This window comes from Camelina sativa, chromosome 20 (assembly GCF_030686135.1).
Source record: "Camelina sativa cultivar CO46 ecotype springtype chromosome 20, ASM3068613v1".
NCBI lineage: Eukaryota > Viridiplantae > Streptophyta > Magnoliopsida > Brassicales > Brassicaceae > Camelina > Camelina sativa.
The window spans coordinates 21,286,408-21,310,673 of record NC_141899.1 but is presented as its reverse complement, the minus strand read 5'-3'; the positions used below and the strand labels follow the sequence as shown (position 1 = coordinate 21,310,673).

The 24,266-nt window shown below is 39.8% G+C and overlaps 1 protein-coding gene and 1 pseudogene across 4 annotated transcripts; one reads left to right on the top strand and one right to left on the bottom strand.

The window, feature by feature from the left end:
• Positions 1-340: 340 nt before the first annotated feature.
• LOC104771170 (F-box/kelch-repeat protein At5g26960 pseudogene) lies at positions 341-2,209 on the top strand (annotated as a pseudogene). The gene has a single exon (XR_015593193.1). The product of XR_015593193.1 is annotated as an F-box/kelch-repeat protein At5g26960 pseudogene (transcript).
• Positions 2,210-2,605: 396 nt separating this feature from the next.
• LOC104771168 (exonuclease DPD1, chloroplastic/mitochondrial) lies at positions 2,606-5,262 on the bottom strand. 3 transcript variants are annotated; one of them, XM_010495644.3, is made up of 4 exons: positions 4,826-5,262; positions 3,509-4,138; positions 3,197-3,402; positions 2,606-3,011 (listed from the first exon to the last, which is right to left on the bottom strand). In XM_010495644.3, exons 2-4 carry the CDS (start codon positions 4,039-4,041, stop codon positions 2,791-2,793), a joined length of 960 nt encoding a protein of 319 aa, XP_010493946.1. In that variant the 5' UTR covers positions 4,042-4,138; positions 4,826-5,262; the 3' UTR covers positions 2,606-2,790. The 3 variants fall into 3 exon arrangements, with proteins under 3 accessions (XP_010493946.1, XP_010493948.1, XP_087361620.1); XM_010495646.3 differs by having other exon boundaries at positions 4,743-4,862; XM_087505494.1 differs by lacking the exon at positions 4,826-5,262 and adding an exon at positions 4,668-4,799.
• Positions 5,263-24,266: the final 19,004 nt, after the last annotated feature.

Sequence of the window (24,266 nt, the reverse complement as noted above, 5' to 3'; positions counted from 1 at the left end):
TTATATTACAGTTACACATCTCTAAATATATTCATAGTTTTGCCCAAATATTTATCGTCACACCCCAATGCTTTTTTGAGTATGTATGAAACAAATTAGTTAACTTTTAACTGTTTAATTGCGTTAAAAGTTGTACTCCTTTCAAGTAAAAACGTGTTCATTCATTCTCTTGTACAATCATAGTTCTAAATCAAAGATGAACTGAACATTTCAACCATAATTAGTGTTGTGCAAAATTTTGGTCATATGTGCTATTCGGAATCGCTGAGGATTGACTGATTGATATACAGTATATACTATAATTTAAGTCGATGAACATGTACCACAAAGGAAATGGTCAAGGTCATAATTTGATGGGTTATCAACAATAAAAAAACAAGTCAAATTCCACATTTTCCCAAATGTTAGCGCAGCTCTATAATTTAACTTGCATCGCCAACGGATTTAGTACCTAACTTACATCAATTAAATTAAAAGAGGGTTAGTACTTTAGTAGATAACCCATAAACACAAGTTAAGTAGTTGTATAAACATGTGTGTATGGTACTTTCTTAAATGACACTTCCCTCTCTCTCTCTCTCTCTCTCTCTCTCTCTGTAACTCTCAATACACATTTTTATTTGTTTATTTCTAAAGAATCTCAGAAGATAATTCTATCCTCTCTGATGTGATGTCAGAGCATTGCAACTCTCGGCACTTCTCATGGCTGATGAAATCTTGTTTACCAAATCCCTCCGACGCCAAGTCACTCGTTCCGATTCACCAACCGTCGGCGAATCATTCTACAACGATAGCTTCTCTACCTGACGATTTGCTCCTCGAATGTATCTCCAGAGTCCCTTCCTCATCGATTCCTTCTCTCTCCATCGTTTGTCGCCGCTGGTCTCGTCTCCTCCACTCTCCTTACTTCCTCCACCTCCGCCGTCGTTCAGGTCTTCTCCGGCATTCTCTCATCGCTATCTCCGCCGTCGATTCTGGACTTTTCGCCGCGGATTTGCAGTTTCTTCAGTCCGAGGTCGCGACTTGGAAAGTGTCTCTCGCGGTTTCGAGTAGGTCTGTTGATGGTAGTTATGGAAGTTTGTCTCATGCTCGCGCGGCGGCGATCGGACCTAGGGTTTATGTTGTTAGTAGAAATGCTGTTTTGAGATACGATTCGTGGATGGGGACGCTTGTTTTGAGATCTCCGATGCTTTTCCCGAGGAAAAAATTCGCAATCGCGGTGGTTTCGGGTAAGATCTACGTTGCCGGAGGTGGTGGTTGTTCGGAGGTTGCGGCGGCGGTTGAAGAGTACGATCCTGAGTTGAATCGGTGGGTAGTGGTGACACAATCGGCGAGGAAGAGATACGGTTGCATCGGAGCAGCTGTGGACGGAGTTTTTTATGTCATCGGTGGTTTGAAAATTGGGAATGAGACTTCACGCGCGGTTGCGGCGCGTGCTTACGCTAGCTCTATGGATCTTTTCGATGTGGAATCGCGTCAGTGGTTGAGGAGTCGTTCCGTTCCTGGCGGTGGATGTGTTGTGGCGGCGTGTGCGGCGGTTGGATATGTGTACGTGTTAAGCAGCCACGCGGTGGAGCTTTCGTTCTGGCGATTTGACGCGCGTCGTCGCGGTGGTAACAGCGGGTTTGGAGAATGGCGGAGGCTGAAAAGTCCGCCGTTGCCGGCTCAAGTGCGGTTAGACGGGACGGTGAGGTTTAGCTGTGTTGGAGTGGAAGATAAAGTGGCGGTGGTTCAGGTGGTGGGATGCATTGACGATTTGCTCCGGCGAAGTGGGAGGAGCGAGAGAGGGCTGAGAGAAAGCCTTGTGTTGATGTACGATACGGTGGACGGAGAGTGGAGAAGAGCGGCGGATCTACCGGAGATGATTACACGAGCCGCATGTACGTGTGTGGAGTGGTAAGAGTGGAGACAACGGCGCAGGATTAAGGCTAACGTACGCGGGATTTATTAAAGTGGACAAAAACAAAATCATTATTGGATTGGTGCACATGTTTGTTTACTCATGAAAAGCATACAGCGTCTTGGGCTCGTGACCTTATTGGCTATTTTGCGTTGCTTTCCCAATAGAGAAAAACAAAACTTTTACTATCTCTTTGGATTTGAACTTTAGATTAATTGTGTGTATTCTTAATTTTGATTTGGAGAGAGAGAGAGAGAGTAATCAGTTACTACTACATTAACAAATTTAATTTACAAGACAATTAGTATTTATGATGTTGTTTTCAAATCAGGACATATGTTTCAGCTTGTTGGACTATGTTCTCCTTAGAACCCAAATGCACAAGAAAAATGTGTAACTATGAAGAAATAAATAAGTCGATCCCTTCTGACCAAAGAGAAAACATAAACTTGATTTTGTTGAATGTTCGTACATCCCATTTCAAAGCTTCACACAGTAAAGAAACATGATCTTGATAGTGATAAGTCAGTCATGCTTCTAGATGCCGGATTCTGAGTGAAAAGAAACATGATTCAAAAGATGACATAAAGGAAACAATACCTATCCACTATGTGTTAACTGTTCCTTCCACACATCCTCTGGATTCCTTTTGACAAAGTTAACAACTAATCCTACAAAAAAAAAAAAAAAAAAAAACAAGTAATCTTTCTTACAAGGATTGTGGTTTTGAGTCTTTGTATCAAAAGTTACACAGCTGTTTATTTAGCTTGATTGATATTTCATTATAGAATCAAATTAAATAATTGGTTACATAATTGCAGAGAATACATTTGATAATAGAATGAGAGATGAATATCCCAAAAGAAGCTTAGCTAGCTGTCTAAAATGTTTCAGGCCTTCTTGTTCTTGGCCATGGCAGTCGCGATATCGGATGCGGTGTGCGAGCGGAGAACGAGATCAGAAATCGAGAGCTTGAGATCAATGGTGAGCTTCTGGAACACCTGAGATAGGAGTAAAACATCTGACAAGGCTCTGTGAGCGTCACCCTCCCTTGTAAGACTATAGTGTTCTGCAAGAACTTGTAATCCTGCTTTTGGTTTAACCGTTGGCTCTGCAAAAACATAAGAAGAAGAACCCATTTCTAGTTTATAAGTTTCCAGACATAAAAAAAAAAAAAGGTAACCATGTCTGTTCTGTTTAGGTTTAGAGTATTCAGTTTAACCAACTACGATCGAGGTACAAAACAAGACCATACAGACTTTATTAGATAGAGGCTAAGGTATTTTAGTATGTTACCTATAATTTTCATATTCTCTCTACCGAGTGGGAGCGAGTCGAGTAACAACCAATTATGAGGAATCTCAAAAGAACAACGGTTAAACTCGTTGATCAGAAACGGGAAGTCAAATGTTTTTCCATTGTGTGCAACTAACATAACATAGCCTCCAGGCTTCTGTCGACTCTCAACATACCGTAGAAATATCGGTATCAGCTCTTCCATCCTACAACACAGAAACGTTAACTAGTTTGATCCAATGGAAGCCACACAAACATAAATAATCCAATCACACAAATTCAAAGACTAGTAAAGTGGAAAAGAATGTGTACCTTGGAACCTCGGGTCGACAAACCATATCATTCCTGATTCCGTGGATATGTGTGTTAGTTACAGGAACATTCCCCGGGTTGACGAGAGTCTGAAATGTGCTGTTCTCTCCACCAGCTAAATCCTGTGCTGCAATTTCAATTATCCGCTCCGTCTTTCTATTCAAGCCGCTTGTCTCAAGATCAGCGACTATAACCGTGAGGAGTTTAGGCAGATCTTTGTCTTGGGAAAGCCGTTGCTGAAGATTTCCAAAAGGCTGCTGCCGTATCTTGGTCCTGCTCTCTTCATCTATAATCCTGGTTACAGGGATTGTTCCTCCCAACACACTGCTCTTGGTGTTGTTGCTTCTACTACCTTGTGTAGTTGTACTCAAGTTTCGTCTGACCCATCTGGCTTTACCATCAACCGAAGAAGCTCTAACATCAAGCAGCTTCAGGCTTGAGCTGCTCTTGAGCCAGCCATGAACACGTTCACAGCAAGAACTTCCAAATGAATGGAATCTAAGTCTAGAGACTTGCGAGATTGAGACACACATCAGACCCTCTCTCTTTCTCTCCCTAAATAATAAGATCAAAGAGACAGTGTCTCTGCTGTTGGTGAAGACAACTGCCTCCAGAGAAGACTATTCCAATCTGTAGATCCATAAGAATGAAAAATTAGAACGAAGCACATAGTTCTACTACACATTGGATACAACTCTAACAGTTTCATTTATATAATACCCTTCTGATCCTAAAGACGAGCAGTTTTCACAACATCAATACAAAGTTTGTTCAAAACCCAATAGAAAAGTTAATAACTTTGACTCAAATTTTGAGTAACTCGGTAGAGATAAAATAGGGAACAAGCTAAAGACAGTAGAACACGAGTTAATCAGAGAATACGTCATCCAAAAGCATGAATTTTAAGATTCCAATCAGAAAAGTGAAAACAGACTACGTGTAATCAATTTCAGAGACTCGATTCAAGCCGATAAGAGTAGTCAAAAAGCTTCAAAATTCAAATCTTTAGCATCGTTGGAACATCTACGAAGCAAATAAAAATTCATATCTTTCCCCTAATTGTCTCAGCATCCAAACAAATCAAATAGGGTGAAAAACAAAAACGAATAATTCAAATACAGCAGAAACGGTAATTTCGATTTTTGATTCGACAACAGACTGAGGAATTGCAGAAATGAAGATCTAAGCTTTATTCAAAATCGCTCATCGAGGAGAGACCAAGAAAGATACGAACTTTGGCTTAATTTTCAGAGAATCTTAAAATGACCCACAAGGAGAAAACTGAATCGGCAAAAGGAGAAGAGATACTTTACTTGCCTTGTGTAGTCCAAACTCAAAACAAACTGCATTTGCTTGCACGAAAGTATCGAATTTTTAAGAAATGGACAGAGTTTAATAGAGAGAGAGAGAGAGAGAGAGAGAGAGAGAGAGAGAGAGAGAGGGAGAGAGCGTAATTGAGATTAGAGTAAACAAAACAAGTCGCGTGAAAGGGAGAGTGGGAGAGAGAGAGAGACCCGTCCGTTTTATTCGGATCTGTGACCCGATCCGATAAATACGGACCTACGTGGCTTGGGTCGTATATGTTTCCACTTTTGGCAAAAAAAAAATTAAAAAAATAATCTTACCTCAGTTTTAACTTTTAACCTATTCAAAGTTTCAAACCTATTCCAATTCCAAGTTATAAAAAAAAACACAAACACCTCTGTCAAAAAAAAAAATATTACAGTTATGCAATTTTATCTTCTTGAAGCGATAAAACATTTAATTATGAACATTACATATTTGTTCCTATATCCTGTTTTTAAAAACCAATAATAGTGTTGTTATCTTACAAAGAAAGGAATATTCCCATGTTTTAGGAAAAACATCCCACCAAGTCACTTGGGTATGGTTGGTTGGTTTAAACTTTTTTTAAGTTAACTTGTTTTTAATGTATCTTTTATTTTTCTTCTTTTAATAAAAAATCTAATTTTAATAATAGGCCTACGCCGATCCAATCAGTGGCGGATCCAGAAAATTATTTTGTCTGGAGCACATATTTTATACAATTAATAATTTTAATTTTAATAATAATTAATATTTAATTAAAATAATTTTAAATACTTTAAATATATTTTAAAATATGAAATTCAAGAAAACATCAATTTTTTTCTTCTTTTTTCACATGACACCAATTTTTTGGTTTCTAAATATACTCTACTACATATATCATAAACTACAAAAAAAAAATATTATATAAAATTATTAATTTAGTCAGTTATCTCATGTTATTTATCCGTAAATTTAAACTCTATATAAAATTAAACAACGAAGATAATAAAATGTTTACTAAGTTACTCATTTTATCAACATTTTTAATTTAACGTAAACTTTATAGTTTAAAATGATGTTTTTTTTTTAAGTTAAAATGGAATTAGAAAGAGAAAAATAAGAATTGAATGAATATAATTTGATAGACAATAAAATGGAATGAAAAATTCTTGGGTTCACCCCTAGGGGTGAACTACTCATATTCACCCTCTCCTAATCAACCAATCAAACTGCCATGTCATATCATGTTTATAAAATAAATCAAAATTAAAATAAAAAGACAAAACAAGTTAAGGAAACCAATTCTGTAGATTTTTTATTAAGAAAATTATGTTGGTTTAGGTTTATAAAATAATGATTAGAGTTTAGATTTTACAATTAAACAAAATCATATATCGGTTTGGATTTACAAAAAAGTGGTTAGGGTTTAGTTTTTACAATTAAACAAAATTATATGTCGGTTTGGGTTTACAAAAAAGTGGTTAGAGTTTAGGGTTTAGATTTTACAATGAAATGAAATTATATGTCGGTTTGGGTTTACAAAAGAGTTATTAGAGTTTAGGGTTTAGATTTTATAATTAAACAAAATTATATGTTGGTTTGGGTTTACAAAATAGTGTTTAGGGTTTAGATTTTAAAATTAAGCAAAATTATATATCGGTTTGGGTTTACAAAATAGTGTTTAGGGTTTAGATTTTAAAATCAAGCAAAATTATATGTCGGTTTGGGTTTATAAAATAGTGGTTAGAGTTTAGATTTTACAATTAAAGAAAATTAAAATTTAATTTGGATTTATAAAAAGAGTGATTTGGGTTTAGATTTTATAATTTAAAACTATGGTATAATGTTTAGAATTAATAATTTTAAAATTAATTGATATACATAATTTGATTCCTTAATTAATAATTTGTTTCCTTAAGGAGGAGGGGGTGAATAAGAAGGGTTCACCCCAAGGGGTGAACCCAAGAATTAAGAAAAATGCACCAATTATAACAAAGATTTTTTTTTTAAAAAATATGTAAGAAAGAGAAAAACACCAAAAAGGTAAACAAATCAAAAAAGGAAGTTAATATGCGGGGCATCGAACCAGTCTCTCCTAACTCAGCATGGGGCACCTTATAACCAAATGAGCTATAGGATAACAATAACCAATGATAACATAAATAAAATTAAAAGTAGTGTGGGGCACGTGCCCTACCCCATAACACTGTAGATCCGCCCCTGGATCCAATGGACTTAGGCCTGAAACTAAAACCCAACAACAGTTACAAAACGAAATTTTTTTCCGACAAACATAATTAGCGAAACAAAGTTGATTCCAGGCGGTTAAACGGAGGTAAAACATCAAAACTACTACTATCAACAAATACAAGTGTAATGCTTCAACCGCCACCTTTTAGTGGACCCCATGTCCAATCCTACTCCATGGGTCCACCTTCCTTAGTGAGCCTCACGTCCTCTCACTAGGCCCGTGAGCCCATCCATATCCAACGGTCAGTTTGCTATGTCTGGGAAGCTTTAAAGACTTGTTTACTTTCCCTACCAATCATCACATGATCTTTTCCTGTGTTTTGTCCTCACTCGCACAGTTCCGACAGTCACTTCTCGGAAGGTCACCCATCCTGAGACTACTCCAGCATAAGCACACTTAACTGTGGAGTTCTCTCAGGACATTTGACTGAAAAGATAAGTGCACTTAGGTGACATAGGTGGTCAAAACAATTCTTTTAAACCTCTTAGCAAGTCTCTAAAAGTGGGGTGTCATAACAAGTGTAACATCCCAAACCTAAATTTAGGGTAGGTTTCGATCAACACCAATGTGGGTGTCGGTTGACACCACTCGATTGGTGGCAGTTCGGTTCATTTCAAAAAATTTTGGTTTAGCTTGTTTTGGGTTTGGAAACCATGTCTCGTTTTAAAGGCACAAGCAGCCACTTTTCTTGGGCCTAGTGGTGTTTGTCACTTTTGGGAGAGAGAGAGAGAGAGAGAGAGAGAGAGAGAGAGAGAGAGAGAGATTGTGAGTTACATCATGAGAGCAAAGGGAGCATTGAGGAGGGTTAAGAGGAGCAGAAGGATAAGTTTTGGTGGTTGTCAAAGGGAAGAGAAGGAGGTTTCGTGGTTGGTTGTTTCAGGGAGGTTGCTGTGGTGTTGTTCTTTGTCTTGTTCGTCCTTAATCTCTTTCTAAATCATGGTGAGTGCATGACCATGACTTTTCTGAGCAATTAGGGTTTGTGTGATTGATTTGGTGCTTGAATAATTGATTCTTTTATGTTTTGTGTGCTTTTGTGGTGTTTGTGTGGCCATGCGTGACTATTCTTGGTTATGTCATCGTGGGAGATGATGTGGTGGAGTTTTAGGGCCGGTTGATGGTGGAGATCGTCAACGTAGGTGTTGCAGAGGTTGGGTGTCGACTGACACCAGACGGGTGTCGATCGACACCATCTGAAGTAGCGGAAGGAAATCACGTTGCAGAAGTGGTGTACTTTGGTGGGGGTGTCGACCGACACCAGGTGTCTCTGGATGCAGTTTTGGTTCTTAATTAATAATTTGTTTCCTTAAGGAGGAGGGGGTGAATAAGAAGGGTTCACCCCTTGGGGTGAACCCAAGAATTAAGAAAAATGCACCAATTATAACAAAGATTTTTTTTAAAAAAAATATGTAAGAAAGAGAAAAACACCAAAAAGGTAAACAAATCAAAAAAGGAAGTTAATATGCGGGGCATCGAACCAGTCTCTCCTAACTCAGCATGGGGCACCTTATAACCAAATGAGCTATAGGATAACAATAACCAATGATAACATAAATAAAATTAAAAGTAGTGTGGGGCACGTGCCCTACCCCATAACACTGTAGATCCGCCCCTGGATCCAATGGACTTAGGCCTGAAACTAAAACCCAACAACAGTTACAAAACGAAATTTTTTTCCGACAAACATAATTAGCGAAACAAAGTTGATTCCAGGCGGTTAAACGGAGGTAAAACATCAAAACTACTACTATCAACAAATACAAGTGTAATGCTTCAACCGCCACCTTTTAGTGGACCCCATGTCCAATCCTACTCCATGGGTCCACCTTCCTTAGTGAGCCTCACGTCCTCTCACTAGGCCCGTGAGCCCATCCATATCTGACGGTCGGTTTGCTACGTTCGAGAGGCTTTAAAGTTTTGTTTACCGTCCCTACAAATTCATGTGTTTTGTCCTCACTAGCACAATTTTGACAGTCACTTCCCGGAAGGTCACCCATCCTAATACTACTCCAATATAAGCACGCTTAACTGTGGAGTTCTCTCAGGACCTTTGACCGAAAAGATAAGTACACTTTGGTGACATAAGTGGCCAAATCAATTCTTTTAATCCTCTTCACAAGTCTCTGAAACCGGAATGTCACAATTTACCCCCACTAACAGATCGCAACGTCCTAGTGGCGCACCAAGATCATCACCCCCGATGGTGTGAGCTCACTCGACTCCACACTCGTTTGGGTTTGGCTTTGATACCACTTGTAACGCCCCGACCACCACCTTTTAGTGGGGCCCAAGTTTAATCCCAGTCCATGGGCCCACCTTCCTTAATGTACCTTACGTCCTCTCACTAGGTCCGTGAGCCCATCCATATCCAACGGTCAGTTTGCTATGTCTGGGAAGCTTTAAAGACTTGTTTACTTTCCCTACCAATCATCACATGATCTTTTCCTGTGTTTTGTCCTCACTCGCACAGTTCCGACAGTCACTTCTCGGAAGGTCACCCATCCTGAGACTACTCCAGCATAAGCACACTTAACTGTGGAGTTCTCTCAGGACATTTGACTGAAAAGATAAGTGCACTTAGGTGACATAGGTGGTCAAAACAATTCTTTTAAACCTCTTAGCAAGTCTCTAAAAGTGGGGTGTCATAACAAGTGTAACATCCCAAACCTAAATTTAGGGTAGGTTTCGATCAACACCAATGTGGGTGTCGGTTGACACCACTCGATTGGTGGCAGTTCGGTTCATTTCAAAAAATTTTGGTTTAGCTTGTTTTGGGTTTGGAAACCATGTCTCGTTTTAAAGGCACAAGCAGCCAGTTTTCTTGGGCCTAGTGGTGTTTGTCACTTCTGGGAGAGAGAGAGAGAGAGAGAGAGAGAGAGAGAGAGAGAGAGAGAGAGAGAGAGAGAGAGAGAGAGAGAGAGAGAGAGAGAGAGAGAGAGAGAGAGAGAGAGAGAGAGATTGTGAGTTACATCATGAGAGCAAAGGGAGCATTGAGGAGGGTTAAGAGGAGCAGAAGGATAAGTTTTGGTGGTTGTCAAAGGGAAGAGAAGGAGGTTTCGTGGTTGGTTGTTTCAGGGAGGTTGCTGTGGTGTTGTTCTTTGTCTTGTTCGTCCTTAATCTCTTTCTAAATCATGGTGAGTGCATGACCATGACTTTTCTGAGCAATTAGGGTTTGTGTGATTGATTTGGTGCTTGAATAATTGATTCTTTTATGTTTTGTGTGCTTTTGTGGTGTTTGTGTGGCCATGCGTGACTATTCTTGGTTATGTCATCGTGGGAGATGATGTGGTGGAGTTTTAGGGCCGGTTGATGGTGGAGATCGTCAACTTAGGTGTTGCAGAGGTTGGGTGTCGACTGACACCAGACGGGTGTCGATCGACACCATCTGAAGTAGCGGAAGGAAATCACGTTGCAGAAGTGGTGTACTTTGGTGGGGGTGTCGACCGACACCAGGTGTCTCTGGATGCAGTTTTGGTTCTAATTGTCTGTTTTTGCTGTTTTATGTTGTTTCTTGTGTATGGCCTTAATTGCTTGTGTGTATAGCCTAGTAGATAGGAGGATTGCTTCACTAAGTATTTGTGATAATACTTACGCATCTCAATTGTTGTTTATGGTGTAGGTAATATGCGACGTGGAATCATGACAATGAGGAGGAGGATGATCTAGAGTCTTGGTTATCTGTTGTTGGTCTTTGTTAGTTTATTAATGTTGGAACCTTGTATAGAACATGCTAGGTTGTTGGATAGAATGGTTAGGAATGATATTGTGTTGATGATTTATTGGAGTTGGCTATGTGTTATCTTTCCGTTGTGCATGTTACTAGATGTTGGTATTTTGGTTGGTTAGTGATGTTTATGTTGTTGGTTTAATTAATTATTATAGAATGCTTAATTATATATTATTTCAAAAAATTGGTCGGGTTGTTTCAACAAGTCCCACGGCTTTGTGATTGCAGAGCTCTCACCAACAGCGATTCAAACCCACCACAAGCCTTTTGGAATAAAACAATCCTCCGACTCAATGAACATCTAATCCCCGACCTAGCAAAACAATGTACTCGGACTCAAAGCCCTTGATCTCCGAATCCATGCACCCGAAAAACTTTCTCGAGGCAAAGCAGACTTCAGATATGGTCCGGTAGATAGAAAACACAGAGGCTAAAAAGAGGTTTTGGCTCAATACAACCTCTCAATATCCGAAATCCATGAAAGCCATCTAAGATCTTGAAAGGGATCTACAGTAAAGCACCAAAACCTTTCACCGGAAAAATCCACCTATTCGCATTCGTTTTCCGCCGCTGCCGCAGCCTCTAACCTAACGGTTGAGCCGTGAAAGACTTCTCTGCGTCTCCAATGGCGTCTTCAAACCAGGAGGAACCAGATCCAAAGCCTTTCATCCGCCGGGAAAGGACCACAGCCGCAATGCATGCCGGAGAAAACCACACCACTTCAGGGATAGAGAAGAAAGCTTGCCTTACTCCTGCTGCGTGTTGAAATCCAGACCTTCAATGAAGATCAGTGCTAAAAAACTAAGAAAAACACTATCTAGATCTAGAAAGGAAACCTTCGTGATAGAAAAGAGTAAACAGTAGAACGATTGTGATATGATTTTCCCAAGGAATCGATACCTTCGAGTTGGTAGATAGAGACACTTTGATTCTAAAGACAATGAAGCCTCAAGAATAAGGATGGTGGAATGAATGGTCACACAAGAGTTGCGGAAAGACTCTTGATATACCAGTTTGATCTTTCAGCCTTGTACCAAACAGATCGGATCTCTCAGCCTCACACCAAGGAAATCGGGTTTTGACTATTGGAATCACACTAATTCGTCGGTTTTGACTGTTAGAATCACATCAAGCAATCGGTTTTGTTCACAAATAACATAAGAGAATCACTCTCAAAGAAATAGAAAAGGTTTTGATAAAAAGTTGGATTGATTATTTCATTACTCTTACATGAGTTTATATAAGAATAAAAACTTAGTAACAAAGCCAAATATTAACTGTTCTTGAAACTAAAAGACAATAAAGATAGATTGTTGAATGAAGAACCCAATTATTTAGTGTTTCTCTTCCCAATGTTTCATTCCCAAGGTGATTGAACTCTATTTTCGTCACTCCTCTTTGACCACAAGATAAAGTGGTTATTTTGGCCTTTCTTGGACTTGAATTAGACTTAAAGTGGGCTGGACTTGATAGACATCATCCCCAATATAATTTTTCATGCTTCTGGAATTATGGCCTTCCTCACATATTCCTATGATGATGCGATGTCTGATGAGTTGAGAGTCAAACTCTCTGCATTTTAACAGAGACCAGATGAAGCTTTCAAGGCAACTTGGGTAAGATTCAAGACTTACTGTCTGCATCATGGCTTCTCATAGGTGCAATTGCTGAGTATTTTCTTTAGAGAACTTGATTGGGAGTATCAACTAGCTTTGGATGATGCTAGATATGGGAATTTTAAGACAAGGTTTCTCGATGAACCTGAGAATTTGATTGAAAATCTAGCTTCCAACAGTAGCACTAAGCATGCAGATTCTGAGAGGAAGAGGTTAAATGGGAACTATGATGCGAATCAGCTTGCTAAAGGGAATGCTAAGTTGGAAATAGTGTACAATCTTCTTGTGGGTAATAAGTCGGTACATTTTGCTGCTGATGTAGACACTTGCGAGCAAGAGCTAGAGAATGGAGAAGAGGATGTAAATTTTGTGTATGGAGCTGGTCATCAAGAACAAAAATTCGGAAATCAGCAAGGCAACATGTCTTACAGTGGTAACAGCTAGTGCAACAACTACCAAGAGAACTCTTCAAGCTACACTCCTAAGCCAGACTATCAGAAAGAACTACAAGGCCGCAACTTCACAAGGACATACGGTAATTATTCATATCAGTCTTCGTCTCCAAAGACTTCTGAGAGTCGGATGGAAGCAATGCTTGAGGAGATATTGCAAAGTTAGGAGAAGTTGGCAGTGGACTTCAATGGAAAGATTGATTATACGTAGACTAAATTAACCAGGAAGTTTGATTCATTGAATATTCATGTTAATAAGCTGGACAATCACGTTGCGCAGACTGCTGACTCTATGAAACGACAAGAGGGATTCTTTCCAGGGAGAACCGAATCAAACCCTAAGTTTTATTACATTGTAGTGACCTTGAGAAGAAGCTTCAATCAGATGAGTTGCAGGAGTTGATCGATGAAAACGATGATGAGTTTGTTTCAGCGGAATCTGTGTCAGCCGACACCAATGAAGGGTGTCGCTCGACACCGCAGCCAATTGTCAAGAAATATTTTTTGACATAGAGAGAAATTGACCGAGCTCAACATTGAGGAGTCGACAATAGAAGATGGTGTTTATCGACACCAATAGGGTGTCGGTCAACACTCACCACAAACAGAACCCTAAGTCACAAAATCTACGATTCCAGTTGCTAAGAGGGTGTACAAACCTAAGGTCCCTTTCCCTAAGAACCCAAAGAAGTCTAAACAAGAGGTGGATGATGCTAATTGCAAAGGTATGATGGATAAACTTATTGTTAAGATTCTTTTGATTGATGCGGTAAGAACTTCTCTAATGCTTTGAAGATATATGAAGAGGATGGTGACTAATGATTTGAATACTGAGCAGGGTGTGATGATAATTTCAGCTCAAGTCAGTACTATTATTCAGAACAAGATTCTAGAGAAGCATCCTGATCATGGTAGTTTTGTTCTCGATTATACGATCTTCACTGACAGGTTTGCGAGATATTTGTGTGATCTTGGTTCCAGCTTTGATTTGATGCCTAGGTCAATTGCAGTCAGCCTTAGGATTACAAACTTCAAGGCTACAAAGATCACTCTTATCCTTGCGGATCGCCCAGTTTGTATTCTTGACGGTATATTAAAAGATGTTCCAATAAAGATTGGTGATTGCTTGATACCTACTGATTTCGTGGTATCGAAGTATGATGAAGAGCCAAATGATCCTCTCATCCTTGGGAGATCATTCTTGGCTACTGCTGGAGCTGTTATCGATGTTAGGAAGGGACATATTGGTCTGAATGTTGGTGATTTGCAAATGCGTTTTGACATGGATAAGCATGTAAAGAGACCAACAACTAATGGCCAGAATGTTTATTTGGATACATTGTCTAGTCTTGCTGAAGAGATTTTTAAAGAGATACATCCCGAGGATCCACTAGAGCGAGCATTGGGTGCTTCTGCTGAAGAAGCTAGACATGTAGATGACATTGTTGTTGGGTATGAAAAGCTGCTAGATGCTAATGAGAAAGTGAAGAAGTTGGTTGCACAAAAAGAATTGACTGGCACTTTCGCAAAGACTGAAACATTCAGTGATTGGAGCATTGAGAAAGCTCCAAATCTCGATCTCAAACCACTTTTTGCAGGTCTAAGGTATGTATTTCTTGTGAAAATTCTTCTTATATAGTTATTGTTAATGCTTCCCTAAACAACGTAAAACTCACGTTATTGCTAAGTAAGTTTTGCAAGGCTCTTGGCTATTCTCTTGATGATATTGTCTAGATTTCTCCAGATTTATGGATGTATAGAATTCATCTTGAAGAAGGAGCAAAATAATCAATTGAGCATCAGAAAAGGCTGAATCCAAATCTGCAAGAGGTTGTTAAGAAATACATCATGAAATTGTTGAACGTCAGGATCATCTATCCGATTTTCTGACAATAATTAGGTCAGTCCAGTTCATGTTGTTCCTAAGAAGGGATGAGTCATAGTGGTGAAGAACGATAAAAATGAGCTGATACTGACACGGAAAATCACCAAACACAGGATGTGTATCGACTACCAAAAGCTGAATGCCGCGACTCAAAAATATCAATTCTCGCTACCCTCCATTGAACAAATGTTTGAGAGGTTGGCTAATCATCCACACTACTACTTTTCGGATGGTTATTCCGGATTTTTCCAGGTTTCGATTCATCCCGATTAGCAGGAGAAGACCACTTTCACTTGTCCTTATGATACTTTTGCATACCGCAGAATGCCTTTCGGTCTTTGTAATGCTCCTATGACATTTCAGAGATGCATGATGTCTATCTTCACATACATGATTGAGGATTACATTGAGGTTTTCATGTATGATTTTTCAGTCTATGGATTTTCATTAAAAAATTTCTTAGATAATCTCTTTAAAGTTCTTGCTAGATGTGAGGAGACGCATTTGGTTCTTAATTGGGAAAATTGCCATTTGATGGTGAGAGATGGTATTGTGCTTGGGCACCGGGTTTCAGAAGCTGGTATAGAGGTCGACCGCACAAAGATTGAGGTGACGACATGTCTAAAACCGCCAGACAGTGTGAAGTCAGTGAGGAATTTCTTGATCAGGATAGATTGTACTTGGTCTAAGCATCTCAAGCTCAGCCCATAGTGACCGAAACTTGCCAAAATGCTTTGTAAACTCCAAGTCTTCTTGATGCAAATTGTTGATAGCCTTTTTGACTTCAAACACACGGGTTAGGTTGGTCACATTCCCGTACACGTTCACTAGCGTGTCCCATAACTCTTTTGCCATCTCGCAGTAGGAGTAGGCTTCAAGGATGGGTGCGTCAAGCAAATTCTGAAGAATGGCAAGCACGGTCTGATCTTCTTGGAACCACTTCACTTCCTTTTCAAGTTCAGCCTCCTTGTCTTCTTCTTTTTCTTTTTTTCTGTCTTCCTTGCTGGCTTTCTTGGGGAGTTGGTCCGTCTCAACGTGAATCCATAGTCCCCGGCCAGTAAGAGCGGTCTTTGTGGTTCTTTTCCACAACAGGTAATTCGCACCTTTGAGCACCACCAGAGTAACTATCGGTTTTGTGGTCTCCATGGTGAGAAATGACAAGATTACTAGAGAATAAAGAAAGATTATGTAGATTTGAGAATAATTGAGAGAGTATAAAGAATAAGAGTGAGTTTAGAGAGTAGTAGATCGAAAAACTTGCTATGATACCATGTTAGATTAAACGGAAACAAAGAGATAAGATGAGATGAGATGAGAGTGAAATGGGCAAAGAGAATGAACAAAAGACTAGAGTCCTTAGTGTTAATGTTACAAGGTGGCTATAAGCCTTTAAATAGATAAAAACATTAGGGCTACTCCCTTACATGCGACACACTAGTTTGATAGGGACACAAAGAGAGAGAAATGCTAATCCCTAGAGTGAAAGCGACCTGACTTGGTCTCCCAAGAGGATACCAAACCCATGACTCTCATCTTCCTTCTCTTCTAATGGCTACAAGGAAGTTCTCGATCCTTCTCTTGGGCCTTAGATCATTGTGGCCTCTTCTTCACTCCATGGGACATGGTAAGACTCGGCCTCTTAACTCACTTGTACGGACGACTGTACGGACACCTCCTAGCTTAATCGATCCTGATCAATAAAAATTGGTATGGCTTCTTGTCTGAAAGCAATCACCAAGAGCTTAATCGATGATCGATTGAGATCATCGATTAAGCTTGGACTCACAAACACCCACCTCATTAAAAACCTTAGTATAGAAAACCACTTGGGAAAAACTATACATAAGGGAAAATGAGTGTAGGTGCCATGTTAGGGACATTCATGGCCAAGTAAGGTCTTTAAGACCGAGCTTAGAGTGAATGTACTCACATACTTGTGGACTGGCTGCCTTGGTAAGGATATCAGCTAGCTTTTACTGAGTCTAAATTCATTTTAATATATGACTAAAACTCAGATTTTAAACATGTAAATTTAATTTTAAATTAGGCTAAATCCGGTTTAATATTCAGTTTATAAACTCAAAAATTCAACAAGTTAAACTTCAGATTTTAATCATGAATTTAATTCCTAAATTCAATTCTTAAAATGACAAACTAAACATTAATAATCTGTTTTAACACAAGGCAATTCTCTAAAACCGCAACCTATTTGTTCTCTAAATTCAGATTCTAAGCATGAAAATTCACTATATGCATGACTAATCTGATTCAAATGAGGTTAATGAATTAAATATATAGAAAAAGTTTAAGGGTTTAGAGATAGCCTTTGATCTTCCTTGTTGAAATGTGTTGGTTGAGACAATCTTTGCACCACCACTTGAGTTTCTTCCCCATGGGTCTCCTCTTTATTGTTAATGACTTCTTGATCCCAGTCCAGCACTCCTTTGAACTTGATTGCTTCAAACTGCTTCTAGAGCTCCATGACGGTTGTTGACACCTTTCTCCCCCTCAAGATTGGCTTGAATAATGAATGAAAACCAATCTTGAAGGTTTGTACACACCCTTCTTGTCACTTCTTGACTTCACATATATTTGCCATAAGAATAACATTAAGCTTAGATTGAGTCATGAGAGAATAAACTGGAAACTGGAGAATAACAAAGGCAGTAACAACACCACTTGAAAAAAACTATAAGACAGGAGGAAAGGGGGAGCTTGATGCGGCTCCATTCGAAGATGTTACAAGATATCAGCGACTAGTGGGTAAGCTCATATATCTTACCATTACTCAACCTGATATTTGTTTTGCTGTGAACCAGGTGAGCCAATACATGCAGCACCCAACTAGACATCACTGGAACATGGTGAATCGGATCCTCAAGTACATCAAAGGTTCACCGGGACAAGGCATTTGGATGAGAAGGAATAAAAACATGGAATTGGTGGGATGTTGTGATGCTGATTATGCCGGAGATCGTGAGGATCGTCGATCTACCACTGGATATTGCACATTCTTAGGAGGCAACCTAGTAACATGGAAAAGCAAGAAACAAAAGGTGGTGTAACAATCGAGTGCTGAAGCCGAATATAGAGCCATGAGGAAACTGACTACTGAATTGATGTGGTTGAAAGCATTACTGAAGGATCTTGAAGTTGAGTCTTCAAAGCCTATCACGATGCACTGTGACAATGAAGCAGCCATTCACATAGCCACGTACTCGGTGTTTCATGAGAGGACAAAACACATCGTAGTTGATTGCCACAAGGTTTTCGAGAACAGATACAGCTTGGTGTGACTTGGTGTTACTCTACCATGTCACACCAACAGCTCCGAACAGCTAGCTGATATCCTTACCAAGGCAGCCAGTCCACAAGTATGTGAGTACATTCACTCTAAGCTCGGTCTTAAGGACCTTACTCCGCCATGAATATCCCTAACATGGCACCTACACTCTTTTCCCTTATGTATAGTTTTTCCCAAGTGGTTTTCTATACTAAGGTTTTTAATGAGGTGGGTGTTCATGAGTCCAAGCTTAATCGATGATCTCAATCGATCAAGCTTGAGGGAGAGTATGAGAACCCACACACACACCGTCAGTACGTCCGTACAACAATCATGGTATCAGAGCAGGCTCGAGATCTGAGCTGCTAGTATTCAATTCTGCAAAAGAAGCCACAAAGATGGCATTTTGAAGCTGTTCTTGAAGCCATTGGAGTAGATACTCTATATGGAGGTTATTAAGGCAGTTTGAAGTTTCAGTTTGGAGTAGTCATGAAATCCACAAGGGAGAACTGTGAATCTACTTGTTGGAGGTTTATGGTGTCTTGAAGTCAGTCCTTAAAGGGGAGCTGCTTCAATTCCTTTGCTCATTCTGTTTACTAAACACTAAACACTCAGACACTCTTTCACTCTTGGTTACTAAACTCTCATTCTTGGTTACTAAACTCTCACTCTTGGTTACTAAAACTCTCATTCTGGTTACTAAACTCTTGTTCTGGTTACAAACACCTTCAGTTACTAAGTTACAAGTTCTGGTTACTCTATTCTCGGCAACAAGCAAAATCTCTGCCGAAACGTCTCAAAGATCGACTCGTACGAAAGCCTTTAACTGCGATTCAGCTTCCGCGTTCTTCACAGAAGTTCCAGACCATAGAGTCGTCTTTCCAGTGGAAGTGAAATCATATCAATCCGAGCAGCCGTTCAAAAGTTATGCCCGATTCAGTGGGCATATATCATTCCGGCGCATCATCAATGCTTGGAGTTAGAACCAATGGCCATCAAGCTTCAGAGACCGCAGACAAGCCCAACCATAGTACTAAGCCGGATGACTTGAACATGGCAGTCCAGAGAGGCTGACCGGAGGAAGCAGACCGGAGTTGACTATGGTGGAAGATCTAGTGGAGAGGAAAGCTGGTGGAAGGTGATGAATCAGCTCCAAAGCATGTGTGGTAGTGTCAAAGTTGTTAAGAGCTGATTGAATGTGCACTAGTTGAGATCTTCTAGGCAAAAGGTTTCAAGACTCAAGACATGGCCCAAGCTATGACCAAGTCAAGAGAGTGGTCCAAAAGATGATTCAAACCACATCTCTACTTTAAAAAGCTACCCTCTAAACTCTATCTTTTAATTAATTTAAATTCATCTTAATTCAAGTTTTAAAATTTCAATTTCAATTTTGAATTTATTTAATTCTATATTTATTTAAAAATATTTTAAATTCATTTTTAAAAAATATTTTTTAAAATATTTTAAATTCGTTTTTTTAAATATTTTTCTTAAAATAAATATAGTATTTTTCATTACCTTAGTTATCTTAATTCTTTATTTGGTTTCTCAAGTTTTGTTAAGTGTTTTCTTAAAACCCCACAACATGTACTTTAAATTTTTTCTTTAAATCTCATGATGAAGGTTTAAAGGAGAGGAGACATGTGTGAACACTCTAATGAGAAACACAAGATAAAGCAAAGAGATCCATAAGAAGAGAAATCAAGTCGTGAAGAACTAAGAAGAATGGAAATACTTGGAGGAAGAAGCCAATTTTTATGAAGTGTGTGGAGCTGTGAAGAAGCTCTAAAGATACTACAAAGGAGTTCCAAAATGTTTTTGCTAATAAGAAGAGCATATTTCCTTTGTGATAAGAACAATCCCTCATTAGACCGATATACCTCTATCCCAAGAAAATATTTAAGCTCTCCAAGATCTTTAATGTCTAAGACTGACTTGAGAAAGTCTTTAGTTTCTTGAATACCTACCTTGTCACTTCCAGTTATGATGATATCATCAACATATACTAGAATGACTACAATACCTTTGTCACTTGGTAATGTGAAGAGAATGTGATCTGCCTCTGATTTGCGAAACCCTCTCCTAAGCAGTGTAGTGCTTAATTTATGGTACCAACATATATTCTCCTCCATTGTTTGATCTTAGTACCTTTATCTTAGCATTGAAATGATTAGTGACATAATTTTAAAAATTGATGAAGGCCCTCACGGTCCATTGCGGCTTTAAAAGAATCCGGTAACACTTTTTTTGCTTCTAAACCAAGTAAAACGTTAGTCATCGACTCGGGGGCTTCTCACCATATGATTAGTAAACCGAGTCTGCTTGACCATATTGAACCGGCCCTTGGGAATGTTATCATTGCCAATAGAGACCGTGTACCCGTAAAAGGAATTGGTAACCTAAAATTGTTTGAAAAAGATTCTAAGGCATTCTATATGCCAACGTTCACATCTAATCTTTTATCTGTTAAGAAGGCTACCAAAGATTTAGACTGTTATACTATATTTGGTCCTAACAGTGTACATTTTCAGGATATTAAGACTGGAAAGATCCTTGGAGAAGGGGATGCAAGTGGAGATCTTTATGTTTTAGAGAAAACTTCACCAAGTCTTTCTTCTTCTATATCGCTTACCTCTTGTCTTGCTTCTAATAATAGTGCTATGTGGCATGCTAGGCTATGTCACCCTCATTCTCGTGCTCTTGGATTGTTGTTGCCTAATGTTTCATTTGATTGTTCTAGTTGTGAGTCTTGTATCATAGGAACACATTGTAGAACTGTTTTTCCAAAGTCTTCTACCATTTATGAAAATTGTTTTGATTTAGTACATTCTGATGTGTGGACATCACCATGCTTATCTAGAGATAACAACAAGTATTTTGTGACCTTTATTGAAAAATCAAAATATACTTAGATTACTCTCTTACCCTCAAAGGACCGTGTGTATGATGCCTTCATCAATTTTCAAAATTATGTCACTAATCATTTCAATGCTAAGATAAAGGTACTAAGATCAGACAATGGAGGAGAATATACAAGTCACAAACTTAAAGAACATCTCACTCAACATGGCATTTTACAACAAACAAGCTGCCCTTACACTCCACAACAAAAACGGTGTGGCGGAACGAAAGAACCGGCATCTCATGGAGGTGGCGAGATCGATGATGTTTCATATGAATGTGCCTAAAAGATTTTTGGCAGATGCCGTGATGACAGCGTGCTACCTCATCAATCGCACACCAACTAGAATCCTAAACGATCTCTCACCATCTGAGGTACTCACTAAGACTAAACCATCCTTAGATCACTTACGAGTGTTTGGTTGTGTGTGTTTTGTGCTAGTAACAGGAGAACAAAGGAGTAAGCTTGATGTAAAGAGCAATAAGAGCATGTTCATAGGCTATTCCACCACACAAAAGGGTTACAAGTGTTATGATCCGGTCCATGGTCGTATGTACATCTCCCGGGATGTGAAATTTCTTGAAACCCAAGGATACTACGAGAACAAATATTGGACAGGTTTAAAGGACTTGACTCAATCTACAAGCGACAGGGCGACCAACCTGCGGTTCCTTCTTGATCATCTTGGCATTACGTCTACACCACCGAACCATACCGAGACAAGAAGCCATACCGACTCCGGGAGTCTGATTCAATCCCCACCAAAGGAGGAAGCAGTTCAAACACAATCTTCAGATCGTGTCACTACAACACCATCAGATGACAATACGACCAATGACAACACCGGACCGGCCCATGACACCATCAGCTCCGAACCGGACCATGACAACAGTATCAATGAGGTGGATCTGGTGCCCACATCGGACTCGACCACACACGCAGGTTCTCAAGAACTTCGGCGTAGTGAACGGTTGAAGTGTCAACAACCTCGGCGCAGTGAACGGTTAAAGGATCGGCGTGTCTATTATAACAACCAGGCGGTGACTCATCCTATCCAGGCTGTATGTTCGCTTGACCTTGTCTCTCCATATCATGCTGCGTTCCTTGGCAAGATTGATGCTCAGTTTTTTCCTACTACGTATGAAGAAGCCAAACAATATAAGGTTTGTCTCGATGCTATTGATGATGAACACGGCGCCATGACTCGTAATCATACTTGGGACGAGGCAGATCTTCCACAAGGCAAGAAAGCTGTGAGCTCCAAGTGGGTGTTCACTATCAAGTACTTGAGTAATGGTGACGTGGAACGTTACAAAGCTCGGTTGGTGGCCCGTGGCTTCACATAAACATACGGTACTGACTATATACGGACACGTCTGCTCCGGTCGCCAAGTTACACACGGTTCGAGTCGTTCTTTCTCTCGCCCAACTTATCATGGGACTTATGGCAAATGGATATCAAGAATGCGTTCCTTCAGGGGGAGCTTGAAGAGGAGGTCTATATGCATCGCCCTCCGGGCTTGGAGGATACTATAGCTCCGGGCAAGGTTCTCCGACTTAGGAAGGCTATCTACGGTTTAAAACAATCTCCTAGGGCATGGTACCATAAACTGAGCTCCACACTCCGCAACCATGGCTTCAAGAATTCTGAGGCCGATCACACTTTGTTTAATTTTCGTACCAATGGTGGTCGTGTAGTGGTTCTTGTCTATGTCGATGACATAATCATCTCCGACGATGATAAGGACGGTATCTCTACAACTAAAGCTCTTCTTAATTCCACTTTTGATATTAAGGATCTTGGTGAGCTCAAATACTTTCTTGGGATTGAAATCTCTCGCTCTCCGGAGGGGTTGTTTCTCTCTCAAAGGAAGTATACACTTGAACTTTTACAAGAAACAGGTAAGCTTGGCGCCAAACCGGTCTCTACTCCGCTTGAAGAGGGCTACCAGGTCAAGCGAAAGGGGAGATGAAGAAGACGCCAAATGCTCCGGTTAGCAAGTTAGCTGAGCCATATGAAGATGTGGGGAGATACCGTCGGCTTGTGGGAAAACTGATCTATCTTTCGATCACAAGACCAGACTTATGCTATGTAGTGAACAAAGTTATTCAACATATGCAAGCACCGACGAATTTCGACTGGAACACGGTGGAGAGGATTCTTTACTACCTTAAGGGAAGTCCTGGCCAAGGTATCTGGATGGGAAAGAATAACAACACAGAGCTTGTAGGGCATTGCGATGCAGAATACGCTCGCGATACGATGGATAGGAGGTCAACAACCAAATATTGTACATTTATAGGCAGCAATCTAGTGACTTGGAAGTCAAAGAAGCAGAAGGTTGTCTCTTGTTCGAGTGCTGAGTCCGAATATAGGGTCATGAAGAAGCTCACCAATGAATTAATCTGGCTCAAAGCTCTTCTCAAGGATCTTGGAGTCGAATCCGATCACCATGCATTGTGACAACAACGCTGCAATACACATCGCCACCAACTCGGTATTCCATGAGAGAACCAAACATATTGAGGTAGACTGCCACAAGGTTCGAGAAAAGATCGAAGAAGGAGTAGTCTTACCATGCCATACACCTAGCAAAGATCAATTAGCGGACATCTTCACCAAGGCTGCGAGTCCTCAAGTTTGTGAATACATTCATAGCAAGCTTGGACTTGTAGATCCTACACGACCATGAGGCACTCTCCTAACTTGTGGTAATGACACTCTTTTCCTTAACATGGTTTGTCCCATGTGGTTTTCTATGTTAAGGTTTTTAACGAGGTGATTCTTCACGAGTTCCAAGCTTAGTCATTTCATTTGGCTAAGCTTGAGGGGGAGTATTGATCAGGATCGATTAAGCTAGGAGGTGTCCGTACGGTCGTCCGTACAAGTGAGTTAAGGAGCCGAGTCTTACCATGTCCCATGGAGTGAAGAAGAGGCCACAATGATCTAAGGCCCAAGAGAAGGATCGAGAACTTCCTTGAAGCTGTTAGAAGAGAAGGAAGATGAGAGTCACGGGTTTGGTATCCTCTTGGGAGACCAAGTCAGGTCGCTTTCACTCTAGGGGTTAGCATTTCTCTCTCTTTGTGTCCCTATCAAACTAGTGTGTCGCATGTAAGGGAGTAGCCCTAATGTTTTTATCTATTTAAAGGCTTATAGCCACCTTGTAATATTAACACTAAGGAAACTAGTCTTTTGTTCATTCTCTTTGCTGATTTCACTCTCATCTCATCTCATCTTATCTCTTTGTTTCCGTTTAATCTAACAGAATTTTCTTGGACATACTCAGTAAGGATGTTAAGTTCGAGTTTATCGATGAATGCCATTTAGCCTTTG